This window comes from Ictidomys tridecemlineatus, chromosome 9, assembly GCF_052094955.1.
Source record: "Ictidomys tridecemlineatus isolate mIctTri1 chromosome 9, mIctTri1.hap1, whole genome shotgun sequence".
Classification (NCBI taxonomy): domain Eukaryota; kingdom Metazoa; phylum Chordata; class Mammalia; order Rodentia; family Sciuridae; genus Ictidomys; species Ictidomys tridecemlineatus.
The window spans coordinates 7,028,724-7,048,937 of record NC_135485.1 but is presented as its reverse complement, the minus strand read 5'-3'; the positions used below and the strand labels follow the sequence as shown (position 1 = coordinate 7,048,937).

Below are 20,214 nucleotides of genomic sequence, written 5' to 3'. Positions count from 1 at the left end.
ACGTACACCTCAGAATCTGACCATGATGTCTCCGTTGATCCCCTAGAGAAGTCAGAAATGTGGACATCTCCACACCCTGAACCTACTGTTTTCTCTACTTGGACACCATCCCCAGGCATCTTTTCCCTTTTCTCATCAGACTCAGACTGCATCATTCTGTAAGGTCTGTTGGATGGTCTCCCTACTCACTGCCACACCATTCAATGGAAGTCATAGTAGGTGTGATTGTCACCACGGATCTCTCTTCCAGGCACATGATAGGACTGTATTATTTTTCTTAGTTGAAGTTCAGCATGGCCGTGTAGACAGACAGACAGGTATGTCATCTGGCCTGACCTTTAGGATCCAGAAGTTGCCTGGAGCACAGGTGTATGCCCTTCCAGCTCTAGGCTTGGGACTGGTCCTGCACAAGGCACCAATTGCTATGTCTGTTGGGTCCCTGAGAGATTTGAGTGAGCAGAAGCCAGCACCCATCTGCATGGGACAAACAGCTCAACGTGTGGTGTGTGTGCGTGTGTGTGTAGGGGTGTGTGTATATATATGTGTGTGTGTGTGTGTGTGTGTGTGTGTGTGTGCACGAGTGCACATGCTGAGGTGGGGATGCTTCTTTTAGGGTAAACCAGTCTTTCCTGAGTGAGGCCCACCTGTGCAGTGCCACTGGTGTGCCACTAGTTATGCAGGTAATATGGTTATATTTGCTGTTGACTTGGTTACTTCCCTCAGGAAATGGCTTCTGGAGAGCCGGGAACACCCTGCGCCTGCTGCCGGCCTGGTGCCTGTCTGGGTGTTGGAACACAGTCACCGGTGAACTGGGGACTGAGGAGCTGAGGGGTGAAAGGAAGGGCCTGCAGCCTCAGAGTTGGGAAGTGAGAGTACCACAGTTAGAAACTGAAAGTTCCACCATTATAAATAGAAAGATCTCTTTTTGAGGGGAGGCTGATGTTTCAGTTCAGATGGGCAGCTGCGTGCTGTTGGCTCATGAGAAATTTAAGGTGACCCAGGAAAACGTCTTCTGGCTGAGGGCGGTGCCACTTGCACTGTCCTTTCCTGACCTTGCTCTTATCTGCATCATCCTATGCACTGTCCTCTCCCTGGCCTGAAGCCACCTGCTTCAGGGGCATCTCTACTCTTCCCAGTCTTGGAGGAGCAGCCTGCCCTGTCCGGTCCTGGTCACCAGCCGTGCTTCTTTAGCTGCACAAATTCCAACAGAAGCTGCAGCGAGACTCTGGGTGGCCATCGGCCATTCAGTAGATTCTGCTGACCTGGGCTACCAGGCCCCACTCCTGTCCATCATCCTGTGTTGAAAATTGTCCTCCGGCAGCCTTTTCTTTCTTGAATAGTTCTGTAAGATTCCCTGATAAGCACTAATTGTGTCATAATGACATTCTTTAAAGATAGTAGATTAAGAGCCGCTTTGTGCTTGGGATTCTGCTCTTTCTCTGTGCTTGCCTCTGTGTAGCTATCAGCTCGGCAACAGTTCTGCACTTTCCCTGAATAATTTTTCAAAGGCGTCAGTTCTTGGAATGTTGGAGTTCCTTTTATTTTTTTTTCCAACAATTATTTAAGCAGAGAAAAACTAGTTGTTATCAAGTCTGAATTATTCCCATTGTTGTCCTTTCATTTTTCTCCTCAATGTAGTATCACCCAGCTGCGATGGATGGAGCATATAATCACTGAACTCTTCCCTATGGGGAGTCTACCTCGTGTGGGTGCACTAGCTAGCATGCTGTATGTTATAGCCCTTTTAGTTCTCAGGGCTGCCCATGACGGTCAGCAGTGTTGCCCTTCTTGAGGAAAACTGAGGCTCAGACAGAAAAGTAGCATTTCCAATGGCACTTGGATTTAACCCTAAGAAGATTAAACCCACACCACTTTATTTATTGGCTTCTTTAGTTATGCACTTCAGCTTGGACTTCAGTTGAAAGTGTTGAACCTTGTTCTTGCCCTTGCCTGACCTCTGCATGTCTCTCAGGTGTCTTCTTATTCTTCTAATCTCCACAATTATTCTTCCTGGCCGCCTTTGAGTTGCCAATATCACATCTATTCCATAGTCTGTTTTATATTTGCACTGGACATGATTTTTCCATACCAAGTTTTCTTCTTACACCTGGGCTTCTTGGGGTGGGGCCCCATTTTCATCCTATATTCTTGGACTGGGCCCAGTAGAAACTGATCAGGGGAATCTGCTTCTTGAGCAAACGTCAGCTATCCCCAGGCTGTGATGAATCTGCTACTTCCACAGTATAGTAAGGGAGGTAGGAGGATAGTAATCATCATAAGATATCTTAGAATCCAACTTGGTGATGCACGATATTAGTAGTCTCTTTGTACAAAAAGAGATTCTCGAAAGAAAAATGTGGAAAGCCAATCCAGGAAGCTCAGCACAATGGTCACAGCCTCATGTCGCTTGAATCGTTGTATTTTGGACAAACCTAGTACATTTAGTTAGCTTTTCATCACTGCAACAATATATCAGGGACAGTCAGTTTAAAAAGATGAAAGGTTATCTGGGTTCACATTTTGGAGGTTTCAGTCTATGTTCAGTCGCTCTGTTATTTTTCTGCCTGTGGCAGGACATTACATCATGGTGGCAGCACATGACAGAGCAAGCTATGGCAATGGAAAGCACAAACAGAGCGGAAGAGACTGGCCTCCCACCATCCCTGTGAAGGCCTATCCCCAGTGACTGTAATCTCCCATGAGGCCCCACGGGCTGGCGATCAAGCCTTTCACAGACAGGCCTTGGGGGACCCTTAACCAAAGATAGAAGCGTTTCGTTTTCTGTGGCGTGTGGAACAGTAATGAATCCACTGGCGTAGTACCAGTGTAGAATACAAAGCCAAACCTGAGGATCATACCAGCTTCTGGGACACAAGTGTAGTTGTTACAGCTGAACTGCAATGTGACTCGGGGACCAAGGTGATGGAGGTCAGTTGTATTCTGCAGACACCTATGAAAACTTGTTCTCATAGAATCAGTGTTAAGGTTGAAGAGTCGCAGGGCTTTGAGGCACATGTCAGCTTCGTAATTGTGTGGATGGCCTTAGAGGGTGGCAGGGGTCTTGAAGCCCTAGCTCGTTGGTGGTTAGTGCTCACACCCGCACCATGGATTATTATGGCAGGTTCCTCTGGGAACCTCTGGAATTGGGTGCTTCCTGAGTGAACCCTTACAATAGCCTGTCAGACCCGTCACAAAAGTAGTGTCTCGGAGCCTGTGGTAGGCAGGCCCCTTTTCTGCCCCCCTTATTCCCAGCCCCTTTGCTTTCCCTTCTTGTTCATGAAGAGGAGGTGAGAGAATACAGCTGTTTAGAGGTGATAATTCATTTCTGCACCATCATTTTGTGACTTATAACACAGAACAAACCATTTCTAAAAGTAATGTTAAATATTGTTTTCTTATTTCGTAACACATTTATAAGGCAAAACTGGTTTCTATGGGTGAGAGAGTCTGCTATAAACTTCTGAGCATTGCTAACTGCAGTCTGTCCCTGTTCCTCTCCCAACCCAACCCTAATGTCATCTCCATTATTTTTTTTCCTATACCCTCTGTGGGCCTGAGCTAACTGGGGGAAGAGATGGCATGGATGTTGACTTTGTCTCCAATTCACTTCTCTCTGATACACAGCATGCCTGTTCAAGTCTTGACTAAATTATAGCTACCATGGCCTGTTGATTTGGGCACATATCCTGTTTTCCTTCTCATTTTGCTTTCCTGTTTACATAGGAAGATGTTGAGTGCTGTATGTGGCAAGAACTAGGATGCTGGACATCTGGGACAGTTCTCTGGCCCCCTACTGTACCAGACAATTCTGTGTACTCCTGAATGTTGTGTGTATGGAGTGAGAAGCTGGGACTTAATCCCTGACCTCATGCATGCTAAGCGCAGGCTCTGCCTCTGAGCTAAATGCCAACAGTCACTCCCAAGCTGACATAATTCTTGTAAGCAGGCAAATTCTCTGGAGTAAACCTGTCTTCTCCAGCCCAGAAGGTCATTAAGTGACCCCCTTGGAGCCAGGAGAATGGAAATATTTTTCCACTACAAGCAAAGTTCCTTTGCCCCTGCCTCAGGCAGAAGATCTTTTTCCAATGGTATATTCTATTGTCCTTGAGAAACTTTTTATACAATACTTGTCTCATTTTATTCAGACCACTGTATCCTACGATGACAACATAAATTGGAATTTTATTTTTTCCTTTTGTGGTGCTAGGGATTGAACCCATGGGTTGCTTATAGACAGGAAATTTATTTTTCACAGTTCTGGAGGCTGGAAAGTCAGAAATCAGAGTGCTATCATAGAAGAGAGTTCTGGTGAGATGCTCTTATAAGTTGCAAACTGTCACATTCCCATCATATTCCACATGGTGGAAAGAGCTTGAACTAGCTCGGGGACCTTTTTATTTTACAACAATCACATTAACAAGGGCTAATCACTTCCTAGAGGCCCTCGCCTCCAAAACCATTACAATGGGAAGTATATTTCAACATATGAATTTTGGAGCTGCACAAACATTCAACCCCATCATTGTCCATCTTCTGCTGCTATAACAGAATACCTGAGGCTAGGTAATTTGCATAAAGAGAAATATATTTGATTTATGGTTTCTGTATCTGAAAGCATCAGGTGTGGGCTGTCATGCTGCATCATTCCATGACAGAGGGAGGAAGGACAAGAGAGGTTCTCAAGCAAGAAATTGTAGCCTCGAGTCCCTTTATAATCCAACCATGTGTGTGGAGCCGTCATGGTCTAAGCACCTCCCATTAGGCCCTGCCTACCAAGACTACTGCGTCTGGAATTAAGTTTCCAGTTCATGCATTTTGGAGAACATATTCAAACAAAAGCAGGTTCATAGCAGACAGTGTCTTTCTCTTCATCTGATTCTGTCCCCATAATGACTGAACTTTTTTATAGCTTGCCCCATCTCACTATCCACCTCTCCATCAGGTCCTAGCTTCAGTTCTTATCCACTGAATGTGTGCTAAGCGGGATCTGATCACAATGAGCCTCGATTTGAGAGATCTTCCCCCAGGAGGGTCTTCTTTCCTACCAAAGGTGGTTTAACTGCCTTTATCAATGAGACCTTAGCAGCTTAGAAATGGAATGCATGTGGCTACCCTTTCCTGTGTAGTGTTGGGTAAGTGACAAGCCTGGTGGAAGTGACAAGACTTTGGGGTTAACTTTTAGCAGTGACCATTTCATTTGGAATTTAGGATAATTGTTAAGAAAAGTAGATGTTTTTTTTTTTTTTTAATTCCATTTTAAGGTGGATATGGAAAGATTTTTGAATTGGTGCCCCATTGTTTCCCTTTGTCAGTGAGGCCTGGAGTATTTCATGTCGTGTTCAAGGTCACAGGAAACATGGACAGAACTCAGGCGTAAACCCCAGCTCCTCACCTCCAGCCCAGCACCCCAACCACTCTCGAGCATTGACCCCTCCAAGTCAAGAGCTGTGTGGAGATGAATTTCACAATATTATCTGAGTTAGTGACATTGATTGCCTGGATAGAACCCTGTTAGCCACCCCAATTGGAGACAGAGTCTGAGAGTGACAGTGACTGACACTTCTTTTGGTGTTTTCATTTGCTGGGCCCTTTCTTTAACCCTTCCTGCAGCAATATCTTGTTCGATGCTCTTGATGTCCCGTGAAGCTGGTACTGTGGCCAGGCCCATATGTCAGAAATGAGGTGCATGCTGGGCTCCTTGGCTCACAAAGGTAATCCTAGCAGCTAGAGAGGCTCAGACAGGAGGATTATAAGTTCAAATCAGCCTCAGCAACTTAGTGAGACCCTGTCTAAATAAAATATAAAAAGGACTGGGGATGTGGCTCAGTGGTTAACTGCCCCTTGGTTCAATCCCCTGTACAATTAGAAAAAGAAGAAGAGAAGAAAAAAAAAAATTGAGGCACATGAGTCACATGGCACAGGGCAGCCTCTTGGTCCCATAGAGGGAGCCCAAGCAGGATCAGGATTCAAACCCACATTTTAACCATCTGCATCCCATTCTGAGCTCCAATAATTTTTCCAGATGATTCCAGAATCTCTTCTCCCCCTTCCTTGTCGCAAATGCTTTATTAAGTAATAACAAATAATATTTTAAAGGCATAAATTATAAATCAATCATTTTGTGTCAATATTCAGAAGCAATGAATGACAAGGCCCATGACGACTTACTTGGCATGCGCCATTGCATGTGAGCTGGAGACATTGGAATTACAATAAGAGATTGCTGAGAGGGTTGTGTCGAGGGCAAGATCTGGGTGGTATTGTAACTCAGGGTAGATTACATGACATTTTAATATTTTAAGATGAACAAGATAATAAAACAGGTATGCCCTGTTTAAAGTAAATCATTGTGGATAAATTCAGCTTGAATGAGAGGCACATGAGGCAATAATTCATTTTGTGGAACCCAAAGCATCAGAATAAAGGGAATAGAACTTGAATAGCGTTTTACATGTTTTTCAAGTAAGGGACAAATGGAAGTCACCAGCAGTGGAGGGCAGAGGAGGAACTAGGCACAGTGCTTTACTCAATGCTATCACATTGACAGCAGCAGATTTATTTAAAAAAAGGAAAAATATGGCCAACATAAATTCAAAACATGCTTCCCAGCCCCTCATTCTTTGTTCCCATTCCAGGTTCCTGGAGCTTCGTGCAGGCTGGCTGATACCACAGTCATCCGTCTCTCCATGGCTCATTTTGTGGTGCCTGGCAATACAAATGGTCCCTGACTTATAATGGTTCAACTTTCAGTATTTCAACTTTAGGATGGTATGAAAGAGAAAGGCATATTTTGAGTTTTGAGCTGTTCCTAGGCTAGTGATACCTGGTACAATCCTGTCCTTCCATGCTCCACAGCAGCAGTGAGAGGTGGCTCCCAGTTACCCAAGGGGTGACCAGGGGAACAACGGATACTCCACTGTGCCATGCAGCTAGGCTGGGCTGTTCAGTGGGTCACATGTGCTCAATGCATTTTCGACTTAATGATATTTTCAGCTTATGAGGGACATAACCCCATGGTGTGTGATCAGGACATAACCCATTATGGGTCAAGGAGCACGTGCACTCAGTACCTACTTCAATATTTGTTTTTAAATGATTGTGATAAACCAAGCATGCATGTGCCAAAATATCCTGAGTAAAAGTTTTCAAAAATTTCCATTAACTGTCACCAAGTCAGAACCTGTCTGTGCTGAAGTGGCATTGCTGGAATTTGTGCTCAGGACCCATTTCTCGTTCCTCTACTGAGTTTCTAAGTTCCTCAGGAGACATTTCAGCCTCTGAAGGTTCCTACTGCCTTGTGTCCACCATCCCCTGCCTTAACCTGAGTGCCTAGCCTGGGTGCATCACTGTTCCACTCTACATGTGGGACTTTCCTTTATTTTACTTTTATGTGGTGCTGAGGATTGAACCCAGTGCCTCGAGCATGCTAGGCAAGCGCTCTACCACTGGGCCACAGCCCCAGTCCCCCTACTTGTGGGACTTTCTACAGAGCAAACTCCAGGTCTCCTTCAAGACTATGTCCACACACCACCTTTCCTGTGGCCTCCTACCAGGCGCTGCCTGCTCCTCTAGCTCCGTCTCTCCCCTTGGGCTCTGGTTGGCCTAGCTCCATCCGTGTCTACTCTGAAACCTAGGGCTTAGCTCCTTCCAGGTCTGTCTTCCAATTACAGGGCTCTCATTGAGGACAGTGAATGGACAACCTCTGTGTCTCCAGGAACTCAGGATAGTCTTCGAAACCATGTATATGCCTCGTAACAATGAGTGATCCCCCTATGTGTGATGAGGAGTAGCTTAGTCTTATGTCTTTGTTTTTCCACTTATTATATTAATAAAAACCAGGTCATATTGCAAAGATATCCCTAGTTGAATCTTGAAAAATCCAGAGATCAGACCACCCTGGCCTCTGGCCTCTGGTCTCCAGCAAGTTCTGCCAGAGTTGGCAGCAGCTCCTTGCCATAGTCCCCACCTGCCAGCAGGCTCCACACATGGATGTCACCTGCCTGAATCCAGGAGGCAGTTCTGTAGTTCTGTGTTTACACAGCTAAAGGGGACCCACACAAACTCTTTCCTCCCCTGCTGTGTATCTGCTGGTGATGTGTCAGTCAGCTGGGACCACTGTCAGCGAACAAGCCAGATTGGCTCAACAGCTGCCATTTATTCCTCTCACTCTGGGTGCTGGAAGCCCAAGATCAAGGTGTGGGCATACTCAGTTCCTGGAGGTCCCCTTCTTGGTTTGCAAGTGGCCACCTTCTCTCTGTCTTCACATGGTAGAGAAAGAGAACTATGGTCCTGTCCTTTCCTTTCCAGGGCCCCACCTTCATGACCTTGTGTCAACCTAACCATCTCCCAAAGTTCTCCCCTTCAAATACCCTCACACGGGGGGTCAAGGTTTTAATGCATGATGATTGGCAGGACCCAAGCGTTCAGTCTGTCACAGACTGAAGAAATGAAACAAATCCTCACTGTGCCTTTGACCATCCCAGAGAAAGAATTCCCTTTGGTTCTGACATATCTGATTCTCATCTTCCCCGGGGCCAGCTCGCAGGAAGAGCAGATCCCATGTGTCCGGAGTTCAATGGCTAGGGCAGAAGGAGACCTTGGTTTCCTTCAGCTCAGCCCCCACAGGCCCGACTTTGAGGTTCCTATTCTTTGCCAAACTCAGTTTCCTTTTCTGCAAAATCATAAGACAGAACAAGATGAAGGCACATGACCCTTTGGCCTCCCATGCCGATAGGATCTTTTATGTCACTTTCTGGAGAAACACACGGGATTTGTGGGTGCTCACCACCTGTGGAGTGATGAGTGACCCAGGGGGACTTCCGCAGCCGAGATGGCACCTGGCAGAGGGTGCAGGGTGAACCCTACCTGGGGTAGCGCTGAAGCCACCCATTCCAGAGTGAGCAGAGGCAGCCCAGCCTCCCCTCTGCTCACAGAGCCCTGTTTCCACTCAGCTGCACTGAGTAATAGGAGAGGCCCTGTCCGCCCTCCTGTCACGGAGCTCTGCCACGCACTGCCTGTGCCAGTGTGTTTCTGCGTCTGATGAAGGATTTATTTAGGTCACTGCTGCCTTCTCTCCCCAGCAATGCAGATGAAGCACTCAGAGAGCGAGCCTCCTCCTCCTCCTCCGCCGGGGCCTGCCACTGCACACACCTGGCCGGCGGCATTCATTCGGGAGGCATTTATAAAGGACCTGCTTCGTGCCCTTCCACAAGCAGGGAGCCTGGATAATTTCTATTGTCGCTGTCCTTTCTTCCTTGAGCCTCTGTCTGGTTGAGTCACTGCAGTACTTTGGATCGTGAACAAATGCGTTTGACTAATTATCATCCCTGAATCCCATTTAGACCATGCAGCATTTTTCTTTTTAGAGACAAAAATAGCTACCATCATGTGAAGGCTTGCCACGGGCCAGGCAATATGGCAATATCTGAAGTACCCTGTATATACTGTTTATTTTAATCCTCCCCATAAATATATAAGACCAATGTGTTTGATCTCAGGCTTCTAGTTCCAGGGCTTTCTTGGGGATTTTAAATTATGGGACTGAGATTCAAGCCTGGGGTTTGGGGCTCTAAATCCTCTGCTAATTCCAGCAAACCCCCCTGTAACCCAGTCCTCCCATAATATTACCTCTGTAATCAGCCAGGTCCTTGTGTGTGTTGCCTACCACAGTGGTTTTTAATCCTGGAATCAAAAAACAAACCATCTCAATCACAGTAAGAAATCAAGAGAAGGCAGAGAACACCCTTCCACCAGCACCCACTTTCCAAGCCTATTCTAGGGATTCCAGCTACCCTGTGAAGGTCTTAGGAATGCAGAGTCTTAAACCTCTCCCAGCCCTTCTGGAATAAAGTCTGCTGTTTTAAATGGACCTCCAAGTTGCTCTGTGTCTCCCGCTGTTTGGAAGGATCTATGCCAGGTTATTGTATCCTGCATGCAGAGCTGTGGTCACCCCCCTCTGCACCGTTCATCCCAACCCTGGGGCTCTAGTCTTCTTTAAAGTGAACTATAATGTTTGTGAGGTGACATCAGGTCACACTGTGGAGCATATTGTACTTACCATTTACCATGGAGCATTCAGAGGCTCCCGGACAACATTGAGATTAAATCTTTGCCTCCAAATCCCTGATTCTGGAAGGATACCATGCTGCCTCCCTTGGGTCTCCAAGGCATCTCCATCCTTGCATGCTAGAAAGTTACCTTCATTATCCAGTTAACCTTTTGCAAATGTGGTACCCCCAGCATTACCCAGGACTCATGGGGGCATAGAATGCCTGGAAGTGTTGCATCCTAAGAGGCTCAATCTTTCTCAAGGGGAAAGTGGGGCCAATTACACTTCATTTTCCCCCAGACATTAAATGTGGTCCAAGGAAAGGTATTAACAGGTGTGGTGGGTCTTTGCTTTCCTACCCTGAACTCTTTGCACTCCACCCCACCACACAGCGATTACCATAAGTCCAAACCACAGTGAATGTCAACATCTGTTGACAAGTGTCATGTATAGGCAATTTCAAGAAAATAAATATTTATGCAGGTCTCGAAATATCAGTGTCCTTTCACAGACTGACAGGCACACGCTCAACTCTTCCCTGTCTCTAAGTTTCCGAGATGACCTGCCAAGGATGAAAATTTGACACCATGGCAACAGGCTATTAAGTAATTGTACAAAAGATGAAAGTGAAGACATTTTTGACTCTTCAAGATGAACAAACAACCTTACACTTTTGATTGCCTGGAAGTTTAGTTGCATAAAAAATGACAGCTCTGTTGTTGAAGCTGTCTTTACTCAGGTTTCAGTACATTCCAGAAATTAAATCACTCGACACTATGGGATGCTTGGAGGAAGCAGCTTTTCACGGCAGTACTTTAGGTCCCCTAATTTCTGCTATCTTATGCTTATGTGTAAGCTCCATGTGGAATGCACTCCCCCACTGCCCACAGGGATGCAGCCCCACTGAGCGGGGTGGGCAAGCATGGCAAGGCCTGTGGAGATGGCTCATGGAATCTTGTTTTTGATCCTCCCTGATTCTGTGACCTTGAGGAGGTCATTCAATCTTAGTAGCATGCTTCCCTGTCTACCAGGGTCCCAGGCAGGCTATTGACGTTTGTTGAATGCCTACTATGTGCCAGGCCTAAGCTACCTACTGGGCATGAGTAGCCTTATTTAATCATGATGACACCCTGATGAAGTAGGCGTAAGTCCCTTCTATAGTGGGGCACACTGAGGTCCCCAGAGGAAGGACACTTACCTGATCTTTCTTGTTTTTCCCTACTCCTCACCATCTTTTCACCACTTAACCACATAAAATAAAGTGAAAACAGCCACCTCTCCATAGTGTGGCAAGTCTTAGAAGAAAGAATTTATATGCAAATGATCACCTTACCTCCAGGCACACAATGATGCTCAGCAAGTGATCATTCCCTTTCCACCTCTTGTTAAATCCCATAAACTACTTGGGCTGAGTGTTTTGATCCCTGTGTTCCATAGACGGTTGGTTCTTCGCCCATGCCAGCCAAGTCACCTTCCTGTCGGGGTCTGAGAAGCTGGCCTGCAGACAGGGGGATGGCAGGTGTCTCTGTTCCTAATGCATTCAATTTACCTCTCATGAAATATTCTACATACTTCATTTGATCCACGAATCTTTTCCAGTGGTGGGACTAAGAGAATATATTATAGTTAATTACATTTGAAATCTAGGTCATGATGTGAATTATGTAATAAGGAGACTTAAGGAGAAAATTAAAATATTTTCGAAGGGTTATTTCATAGCTTTCCCTCCTTTTTAATTAAAATGTTTTCTAGACTCTCAGGTGATTGAGTCCAATCACCAGTAGGAGTGGGGAGTCCTCCTTTCAACATCTGGTTTCCACTTGACTCTCTAGGGAGGGAAGACTTGCTAATACTTGATGAAGTAGTTTGCATAAACTGTCAAGTTTCTCTTTCTGCTAAATTAAAACCCTTCCCTAGTAACTTCTAGTCATTGGCCTAAGTGTCCACGGTATTGGAAGACTTCAGGCAGCAAGTAGGGCCTCTGGCATGTACCAAGTACTAGAAATCACACCAGACCCTGGGCTATGCAGCAGAGGCAGACGAAACACCAACAGAGTGACAGTGTGCTGTGCTAAGTGCAGGCAGTCCCCAAGCAATGTGTATATGAGGACTAGAATGTGGGATGATGTGACAGGAAGTGATTAAAAGAGAGAGGTGGGCTCATGCTTGCAGGGAAAGCTGGTGTTTGAAATAAAATCCAAATGACAAGAAAGAGCCAGCCTCAGAAAGCCAAGGGAGCAGAAGATTCCATGGCCACAGTTGGTGGGCTCATAGGGACAGAGAGGTGCCCTGGGCTGGAGCTTGGCTGTAGGACCACATTGAGGCCTGCGGGGCAGTCTGGTCCCATTTTAGCCGTCTCCAACCTAGGAAAGAAGTTGGAACGAATTCCAAGGGCAAGGGAAGCCTCCCTCTGGAAACTGCTGTGGTCCTCTGCCTGGTGTGTGGTCAGTATCTTCACAGTCAAGATCTTCTTGTGCTGCTCATGGAGAGGACTTGGGGCTTTTGAAGTCTTGAAACTCAGGGACTGGCTTGTCACTGCAACACCCAGAAAGCAACCTCCCTGATAAGGGAAGTAAACAGAAAAGGTGGCCAGACCTCCCTTTGGGACCTATTGTCCCTCTGCAAAAGGAAGGAGGGTTCCCTTTGCCCATGCTAGCCAGGCTGGCTCTTCAAAGAAACCCTGCCCTTCAGCCAAGAATTGGTGCCAGGTGCAGATGTTCAAGAGGACTGAAGGAAAACCAAGAGGCCCAGTGACCAGAAAGCAGATGCCCTGGTTCTTGGTGGAGAATCAAACCCAGGGGTGACTAACCCCAGGCCTCGCCAAGGAGCAAGGCTCCACTGTGCCTTCTCATGCTGAGTTTGATCCCTAGTTCTGCCTCTTGCTTCCTCCACAGACCACTTCATTCCTCTGAGCCTTGGTTTTGACCCTAAGATTTTGTCCTTGAGGGATCATGGTGAGGTGAGCAGAAAGATAGTGGTGTGCTGAGCTGCCAGCCCAGGGCCTGCCTAATGCAAATGCTCAGATGGGAGATGTGGTCCTTGCAGTTGCCAAGGGACTGGGCTCCTACTCCAGGTGCCGTGGAGCACTCTGTCTCCAAGCCCTTAGCAGCTATGGTCTCCCAAATTTCAGAAGTGGCTGGTGTTCAGTATTACCTGGCTCATTCCTTGTGGGGGAATAGTACATGGATCTCTGCTCTTTGCAAGTGCACATTCACTTTCTTGGTCCTTGTTCTGCTCAAGAGCTCCTCCTCTGTGAGAGGGGAGAGCATCTCACTATGATGAGAGAGCTTTCAGATGAAGAGCACGGCTGTGCCCACTGCCCTCTGTGCCCTGCACCTCAGTTGCTGCATGTCATGTGGACCTGGGGTGAGCAGTGAGGGGAGAGATACACACACTTGGTGTTCAAGGCTTAGTACCAAAGGATGCATAACAGCTTCTTCATTGTTTATAGAGCTTGTATGTCAGAGCAATGGCATTTGGATATATTGGGTTACCAAAAATACATTAGTTGGCTTTTGATGTGGCTCTTTGAAAATTTACAAGTGCAGATGTAGCTCACACTATATTTTTGTTGGACAGCCCTAGTACATTTTATCTTATTTCACCCTTAGATAGAGTAATAATTGGAGGGTGGTGGAAATGTTATCATTTAAAAGATGAAGAAACTGAGAGAGGCTAAGTTGCTTTCACTAAAATCAAAACTAGAGCCAGGACTCTGACTGCACAGCCTGTGTGCTTCCCTCAGACCCCTCTACTGAAAAGAACAAATGGATGTGTTCAACACCTGATGCATGTACCCAGGGTGTTGGTGGCTGAGGCATTGTCACTGCTGGGTACGTGGAAATGGGCTTTTCTTCTTTAGGACCCCCAAAACGCTGTCATCATTTTACCTTAAGACCATTTTCTTGGGAGACAGTGGCCTCCAAACTACAGGGTTAGAGTTCAGGACCCAAAAGTTCTAGGCCCAGAGAGTCTCCGTGACTGTGGGCAAGTCACCTCGGGGCCTCCTCAACAATGAAATGAAAAGCAAGGACTAAGGACTGTTTTCTGCTTTGAGGTTTGAAATCCCATGTCAAGGTCCAAATGGCCTAGATATGGGCTTATCAGCTCACCTGAACCCGAAGATCTTTCCTGGCCTGAGAATGTCATGAAAAGGCCCGGAAATTCTGTGTGTGTCACTAGGAAGTGACAAACCATGACAAGAAATTAACTCCCAGTGGCTACTGTTTATGCATATTTACTACATTACATATGTTAATATGTTATATGTATTAATGAATATATGTTATATTTAGACGTGCATACACATACAGTTTTATACACACATCAAAGACCTATTAAACATGTATCTATAGCTGTGTCGAGAGCCCTGTATATGTGTGTGTACATGTTTACATCTATTTCATGTACATATATAGGACATTAGCTGAATTTTTTCCCACACACCTCAAATATTTTTGGAATGAAAAACAACTAGACATAAGTAAATTCATTTTTGGAAAGCGTTAAAGCAGAAACCAGGAAATTTTAAACTACTAACTGCCCAGTTTTTTCTTTTTTTTTTTTTTTAATAAAGGACAAACTATATTTAGTTTCTTCTCTGCTGTCTGCTGGCAATTCCCCTTTAGGGAGAAATCCCAGATGCACACTCTGCTGACCAGAATGCCTGGTGTTAGCGTGGAAAGAGCACCGATATAGAGTCAGATAATATAAATTTCAGCTCTGGCTGCTGCCTCTGTCCCATAGGTGTTGAATAATTCGCATCCCATTGCTTCCTGAGTCTGGATGCAGAACTAAGAGAGGGGCCAGCAGGACCTACTACACAGAGGCTGCTCTCTAGCGCATAGGAGCTACTGCCTCCCTCACTTCGCCCTCTCCCACCAATTGCCAGTGCACACAAGCACACACACACACACACACACACACACACACACCCCAGCACACATGCCCACAGACACAGGTATACATACACACCCCCAAACATGTAAAGAGCAAACACAACTGGTCCGTTTGGTTGACCCACATGAGCATTGAGAAGGAAGTGAAATTCGAAACAGTCTGAGACTTTCAGCTGAGTAAAGCAAAGGACCCGTTGCATGTTGCATGCAGCTCATCCCAGTAGCTGAACCAAACTAGAAACACCTGCTGTTTTGTTAGGCCTCCCTAGAGACTATTTCCCCTAAAGAATTTTGTGGCTGATGATCCCTACTCCCATGTTCTCTGTGTCCAACTAGTCATTGCTCACTTTCAATATGTTTTCCAAAGCCTATAACCCTGTACCTGAGACAGATACATCAACTGGCTTGATCATCCAAATGGAAGCCCTGGATTTGTCCTTTGTTTATACAGTCTAATAATGTTTTAAACCAATGAAGTGAGTTTTAAACCTGAGGAATCCTCTTGGTGCAGAAGAGTTTTCCTGGCTTTCTAAACCCTACAATCCCCTTGCTGGGCCTGCCTCCAACTCTTCCCTTAATGTGTTTAAACAGGAATAACTTATATGAAAGCTTCCAATCTCCCTTTGGGGAGAGTTCACACACAGGTTGTTGTATAGAAAGCATCAACCCTTGACGCTTGTCCACGTTTGGGGCCCTTAGCTTCTAGCCCCACAGTCTCTGTGACCTTAAGGGACTTTATTGTCTGAATGTGATAAATCCCAACATAGGAGACATTTGGCAGAGGGGAGGCAGTTGGTGGAAAGAGAACCCTGCATTAGGGTTTTGAATTTAGGCTCTGAATTTTGAAAAAGGTGAAATATGTGTGTCCTTAGACAGGCCTTGTATCTACGCAGTGGTGGTGACAGTTTTCCTGGTTTCCTCTCTTACACTGGAGTGTTGTGATGACAATCATCTGAGACAACCGTGAGCCACTTTATGTATTGTAAAGCCTGGTACACAAGAAGGCCGTTTGCTCTTTCTGGTAGCCTCACCTTTTTAATCCCTCTGGGCCTACTTCAAACATTTCCTTTTCTCTGCAGACTTTCCCAGTTGTTTCAGGCAAATGAAAGAACAGGTGTCCTCACAGAACCCCACAGAACTCCCATCATAACATACAGCACCCTGCTGCCTGGAGTCAGGTTGCACCTGTTATCATTTGACAGATTCATCCGCAAAGCAAACCAGCCCAGACTCCGTGATTCAAAACCACAATCACATATTCTCTCTCGGGAACCAGGACAGTTGTGCTGTACATAGTGGACTTGCGGGGCCACTCTGGTGCATGAATCTCTCACCTTCCCCCTGAGATCAGCAGCTGGCCAGATCACATTCTTCTCATGGTGATGGCACAAATGCTGGATGCAAAGCTCTTGAGAAAGGGTTTGGTCTGGGTGTTGTCATTGTCTGTTCACATGGTACCACGTGAATCAAGCCAGAATCAAGTTGCTGAGAAGCACCCTGCTCCACAAAGAGGCCATGGCAATGACTGGGTGCTGGGGGAAGAGCTGGGACTCAGTCTTGGACATGGGTTCATCTGCCCTATTAAATTAGGAGCCCCTTACTGGGGAGGTGGGATGCAGAAACAAAGACTGCTTCTGCACCATCTGCCCCTGTGCCAGGAGGGGCTGCCAGGTGCTAGATATTTCACTGACGTTTGCTGAAGTCCAAAGAATTTTTCCAACTCTTTTCTTTATATCAGAAGTTGGCAAATTATGGCTGGTGGGGGCAAGTCTGGTCCTGTTTGGGTGGGGCTAGCAAGCCAAACATGTAAGTGGTTGCAAAAAGAAAACAAATAAAAGAGAATAATAGTAATATGAATAATATTTAATATTGGAATTTCAGCATCCATAGAGAAAGTTTGGTTGGAGTCCATCCACACCCATTCCTTTGTCTATTCTTTTGTTGCTTTAGATGGGTAACAGCACAGTTGGAACTGGAGTTGCCTTAGAGACCATATGTCCTCCAGAGCCGAAAATATTTACTCTCTAGGCTTTTACTGAGAATGTCTGCCACCCCCTGCTTTACAGGATACAGAAAGAGAGTCAGTCCTGGGGAGGTGGATATAGCACCCAGGTCTACAGTTGTCACCTGGATTATTCCTGTGTTTATTGGGGGTTAATATTTTCCCTTTCCTCCTTAGTAATTGGCAGCCTGGGACGCTCATGCACCACTGACTAGGAGGCATTCCCTGCTGAGAGCTTCATGACCCAGCGGTGCGGGGCCCAGTGAAGCCACCGTGGTGTCCAGCATGGCCGCGCTACTACTGGGCGCGGTGCTGCTGGTGACACAGCCCCAGCTGGTGCCTTCCCGCCCTGCCGCCTCCGGGATGGAGCCCAGTCAGCAGGAGCTCCTGCGGAAAGCAGGCACCCTCGGGGATGACATGCAAGACAGCGGGGCCACCAACGGCTCTGCCCAGCAGCTACCGCAGACCATCATCATCGGAGTGCGTAAGGGCGGCACCCGCGCACTGCTGGAGATGCTCAGCCTGCACCCCGACGTGGCAGCCGCAGAGAACGAGGTGCACTTCTTCGACTGGGAGGAGCATTACAGCCACGGCCTGGGCTGGTACCTCAGCCAGATGCCCTTCTCCTTCCCGCACCAGCTCACGGTGGAAAAGACCCCCGCCTACTTCACGTCGCCCAAAGTGCCTGAGAGAGTCCACAGCATGAACCCCTCCATCCGGCTGCTGCTCATCCTGCGAGACCCGTCGGAGCGCGTGCTGTCAGACTACACCCAAGTGTTCTACAACCACATGCAGAAGCGCAAGCCCTACCCGTCCATCGAGGAGTTCCTGCTGCGCGACGGCCGGCTCAACGTGGACTACAAGGCGCTCAACCGCAGCCTCTACCACGTGCACATGCAGAACTGGCTGCGCTTCTTCCCGCTGCGCCACATCCACATCGTGGACGGCGACCGCCTCATCAGGAACCCCTTCCCCGAGATCCAGAAGGTCGAGAGGTTCCTGAAGCTGTCGCCCCAGATCAACGCCTCGAACTTCTACTTTAACAAAACCAAGGGCTTTTACTGTCTGAGGGACAGTGGCCGGGACCGCTGCTTACATGAGTCCAAAGGCCGGGCTCACCCCCAGGTCGACCCCAAACTACTCAACAAACTGCATGAATATTTCCACGAGCCAAATAAGAAATTCTTCGAGCTGGTGGGCAGGACATTTGACTGGCACTGATTTGCATTAAGCTAGGCTCAGAGCCTTTCCAATTGTAACTTCTGGTTGTACATCTAGAGGGAAAAAGAGTTTTAAAAGGGCATTTAAGCTATAATTTATTTGTAAAAATCCATAAATTACTTCTGTACAGTATTAGATTCACAATTGCCATATATACTAGTTATATTTTTCTACTTGTTAAATGGAGGGCATTTTGTATTGTTTTTCATGGTTGTTAACATTGTGTAATATGTCTCTATATGAAGGAACTAAACTATTTCACTGAAAAAAAAATAGATTTTTCTGGAAATGATGTCTTTTCTTGAATATAATTAACTTGCCCCCAACTCAGAACAGTTTTATCTGTGTTGCATTCATTGCAGAATCTATATTCTTCTGTTACTTGGAAAAAAAAATGTCTTCATGGCTATTATGGTCCTTTTTCCCTCTTCTCCTTTCTGTTTGGTTCTTTTAATTTTTAATGTTTCACTGTGGTCATCAGCTTTATTTTTTTTTCCTACTTGCATTGTAAGATGTATCTTCACTGAGATTCCCTATTATTTTTGGAGTTGGCACTTTTACCCACTCCCAACATCAGCCTGAATGTGAATTTTAACCCTATGTACAAAGTGGATAAGGTGATATTAAGGATGGAGAAGCAGGGAAATAACTGGCAAGAAGATCCCTATCATCCAGCTTTGCCTCAAAGGGTGTTTGCACATATTTCTGATCTCATCATTGGGCAAAACCTACAATAAACAGGATTAAATCCTTGGCTTTCAAAATGGTCTTGGGGCTGTGTACTTGGCCCCGGGTGGCAACTGACCTCCAGAAAGCTACTTGGAATAGAAAACAAAATTGTCAAATCTGTGTCTGTCTCCATTCTGTAGATTCTGTGAAAATCTGACTAAAGGTATAGCCTTTGCCTTAGTCTGGGCATTTATCTATTTCCTAAAATATCAATTTGCAGTTATGAACATGTATCCCGCACACTGAGACCTAAATATGGGCATGTTCTAAAATCACCTCCAGATATGGAGTTCTGAATGTGAAAGAAAGTTTAAACCACCACGGGTTGAAGTTGAGAAGTGAAAGAGTACATTTTGGGGGACAGACATGAGGAAGCCCCCACACCTGCTTCCAGAGTGAGTTTCACTTCTGTCCCCTGAATAGGCATGCTGCTGGGGTGGGGAGCCTGCTCAGACCCTTAGATTTCTCATGCCCTCCTCAATCAGCCAGATTTTTACAGTCAAATAGGTTGAATATTTTTTCTTATGAATTTGGAAACATATTCATTAGATGAAGAGAGAAAAGACAAGCAAAATAAATTCCTTTCTGGGACATGGTTTATTCTTAAGGAAAAGAAGAAAAATAGGCATTTATTAATCAATCACTGTACCCAAAACTCAGAGAATCTTCCCAAAGTACCTTCAAGATGAGGGAATTATTATGGCAAGTTCAAAAGGAGGGAATAGTCTCAAGAACATGAGGAATGTGGCCAGGGTCACATTGATTATAAGCCAGGGCTTGGAGTTCAGTTACAGCTAAAGTATAGGTTGTTTATTTATGTATGTATTTATTAATACCTACTGTTTATAAGCTCAAGAGGAAAAGCTCAGATTCAGAGATGGTTAGCTCTTCCTGACTTGACCTGACATTTTTTTTTTTTTCTGGTGCCAAAAGCCTTCCGCCCTGAGAGGTGTGCCCCTGCTAGAGGAAGGGCAAGAAGGAGCCTGCATTTTTCTCAGCAGCCTTATCGGGGAAGTGAGTCATCCTGGTTGTGTTTCAGCAGCTCCTGCCTGACCTGACCTTAGCATGGCCCATGCTCCACCCCAGGCCGTGCACAGGCTGCAGAAAGAGAGCCTTCCTCTTCAGAACCCATTAAGGCTGCCATTAAAATACCATCTCCCCAGAGGGAGTAATAGGAATATTTGTAGCAGAACTTCCCATGGACTTGTATGAAGCAATACCCAGAGTACTTTCCTCTGTAACGCATTGATGGATTTTGCTTTGATCACATTCATTTAAGAACTAAAGAAATGAGTGGGCCAAAAAAGGTGAAATCA

At 46.1% G+C, this 20,214-nt stretch overlaps 1 protein-coding gene across 4 annotated transcripts in view; it reads left to right on the top strand.

The window, feature by feature from the left end:
• The window catches only part of Hs3st1 (heparan sulfate-glucosamine 3-sulfotransferase 1), a 30,964-nt gene extending 11,950 nt beyond the window's left edge, over positions 1-19,014 (top strand). For all 4 annotated transcript variants that reach the window (XM_078021043.1, XM_040292662.2, XM_005318963.4 and 1 more), the window contains exon 2: positions 17,126-19,014. In XM_078021043.1, coding sequence (XP_077877169.1) covers positions 17,234-18,169 — 936 coding nt within the window. In that variant the 5' untranslated portion in view covers positions 17,126-17,233 and the 3' untranslated portion in view covers positions 18,170-19,014. The remainder of the gene's footprint in view (positions 1-17,125) is intronic.
• The last annotated feature ends 1,200 nt before the right edge of the window (positions 19,015-20,214 follow it).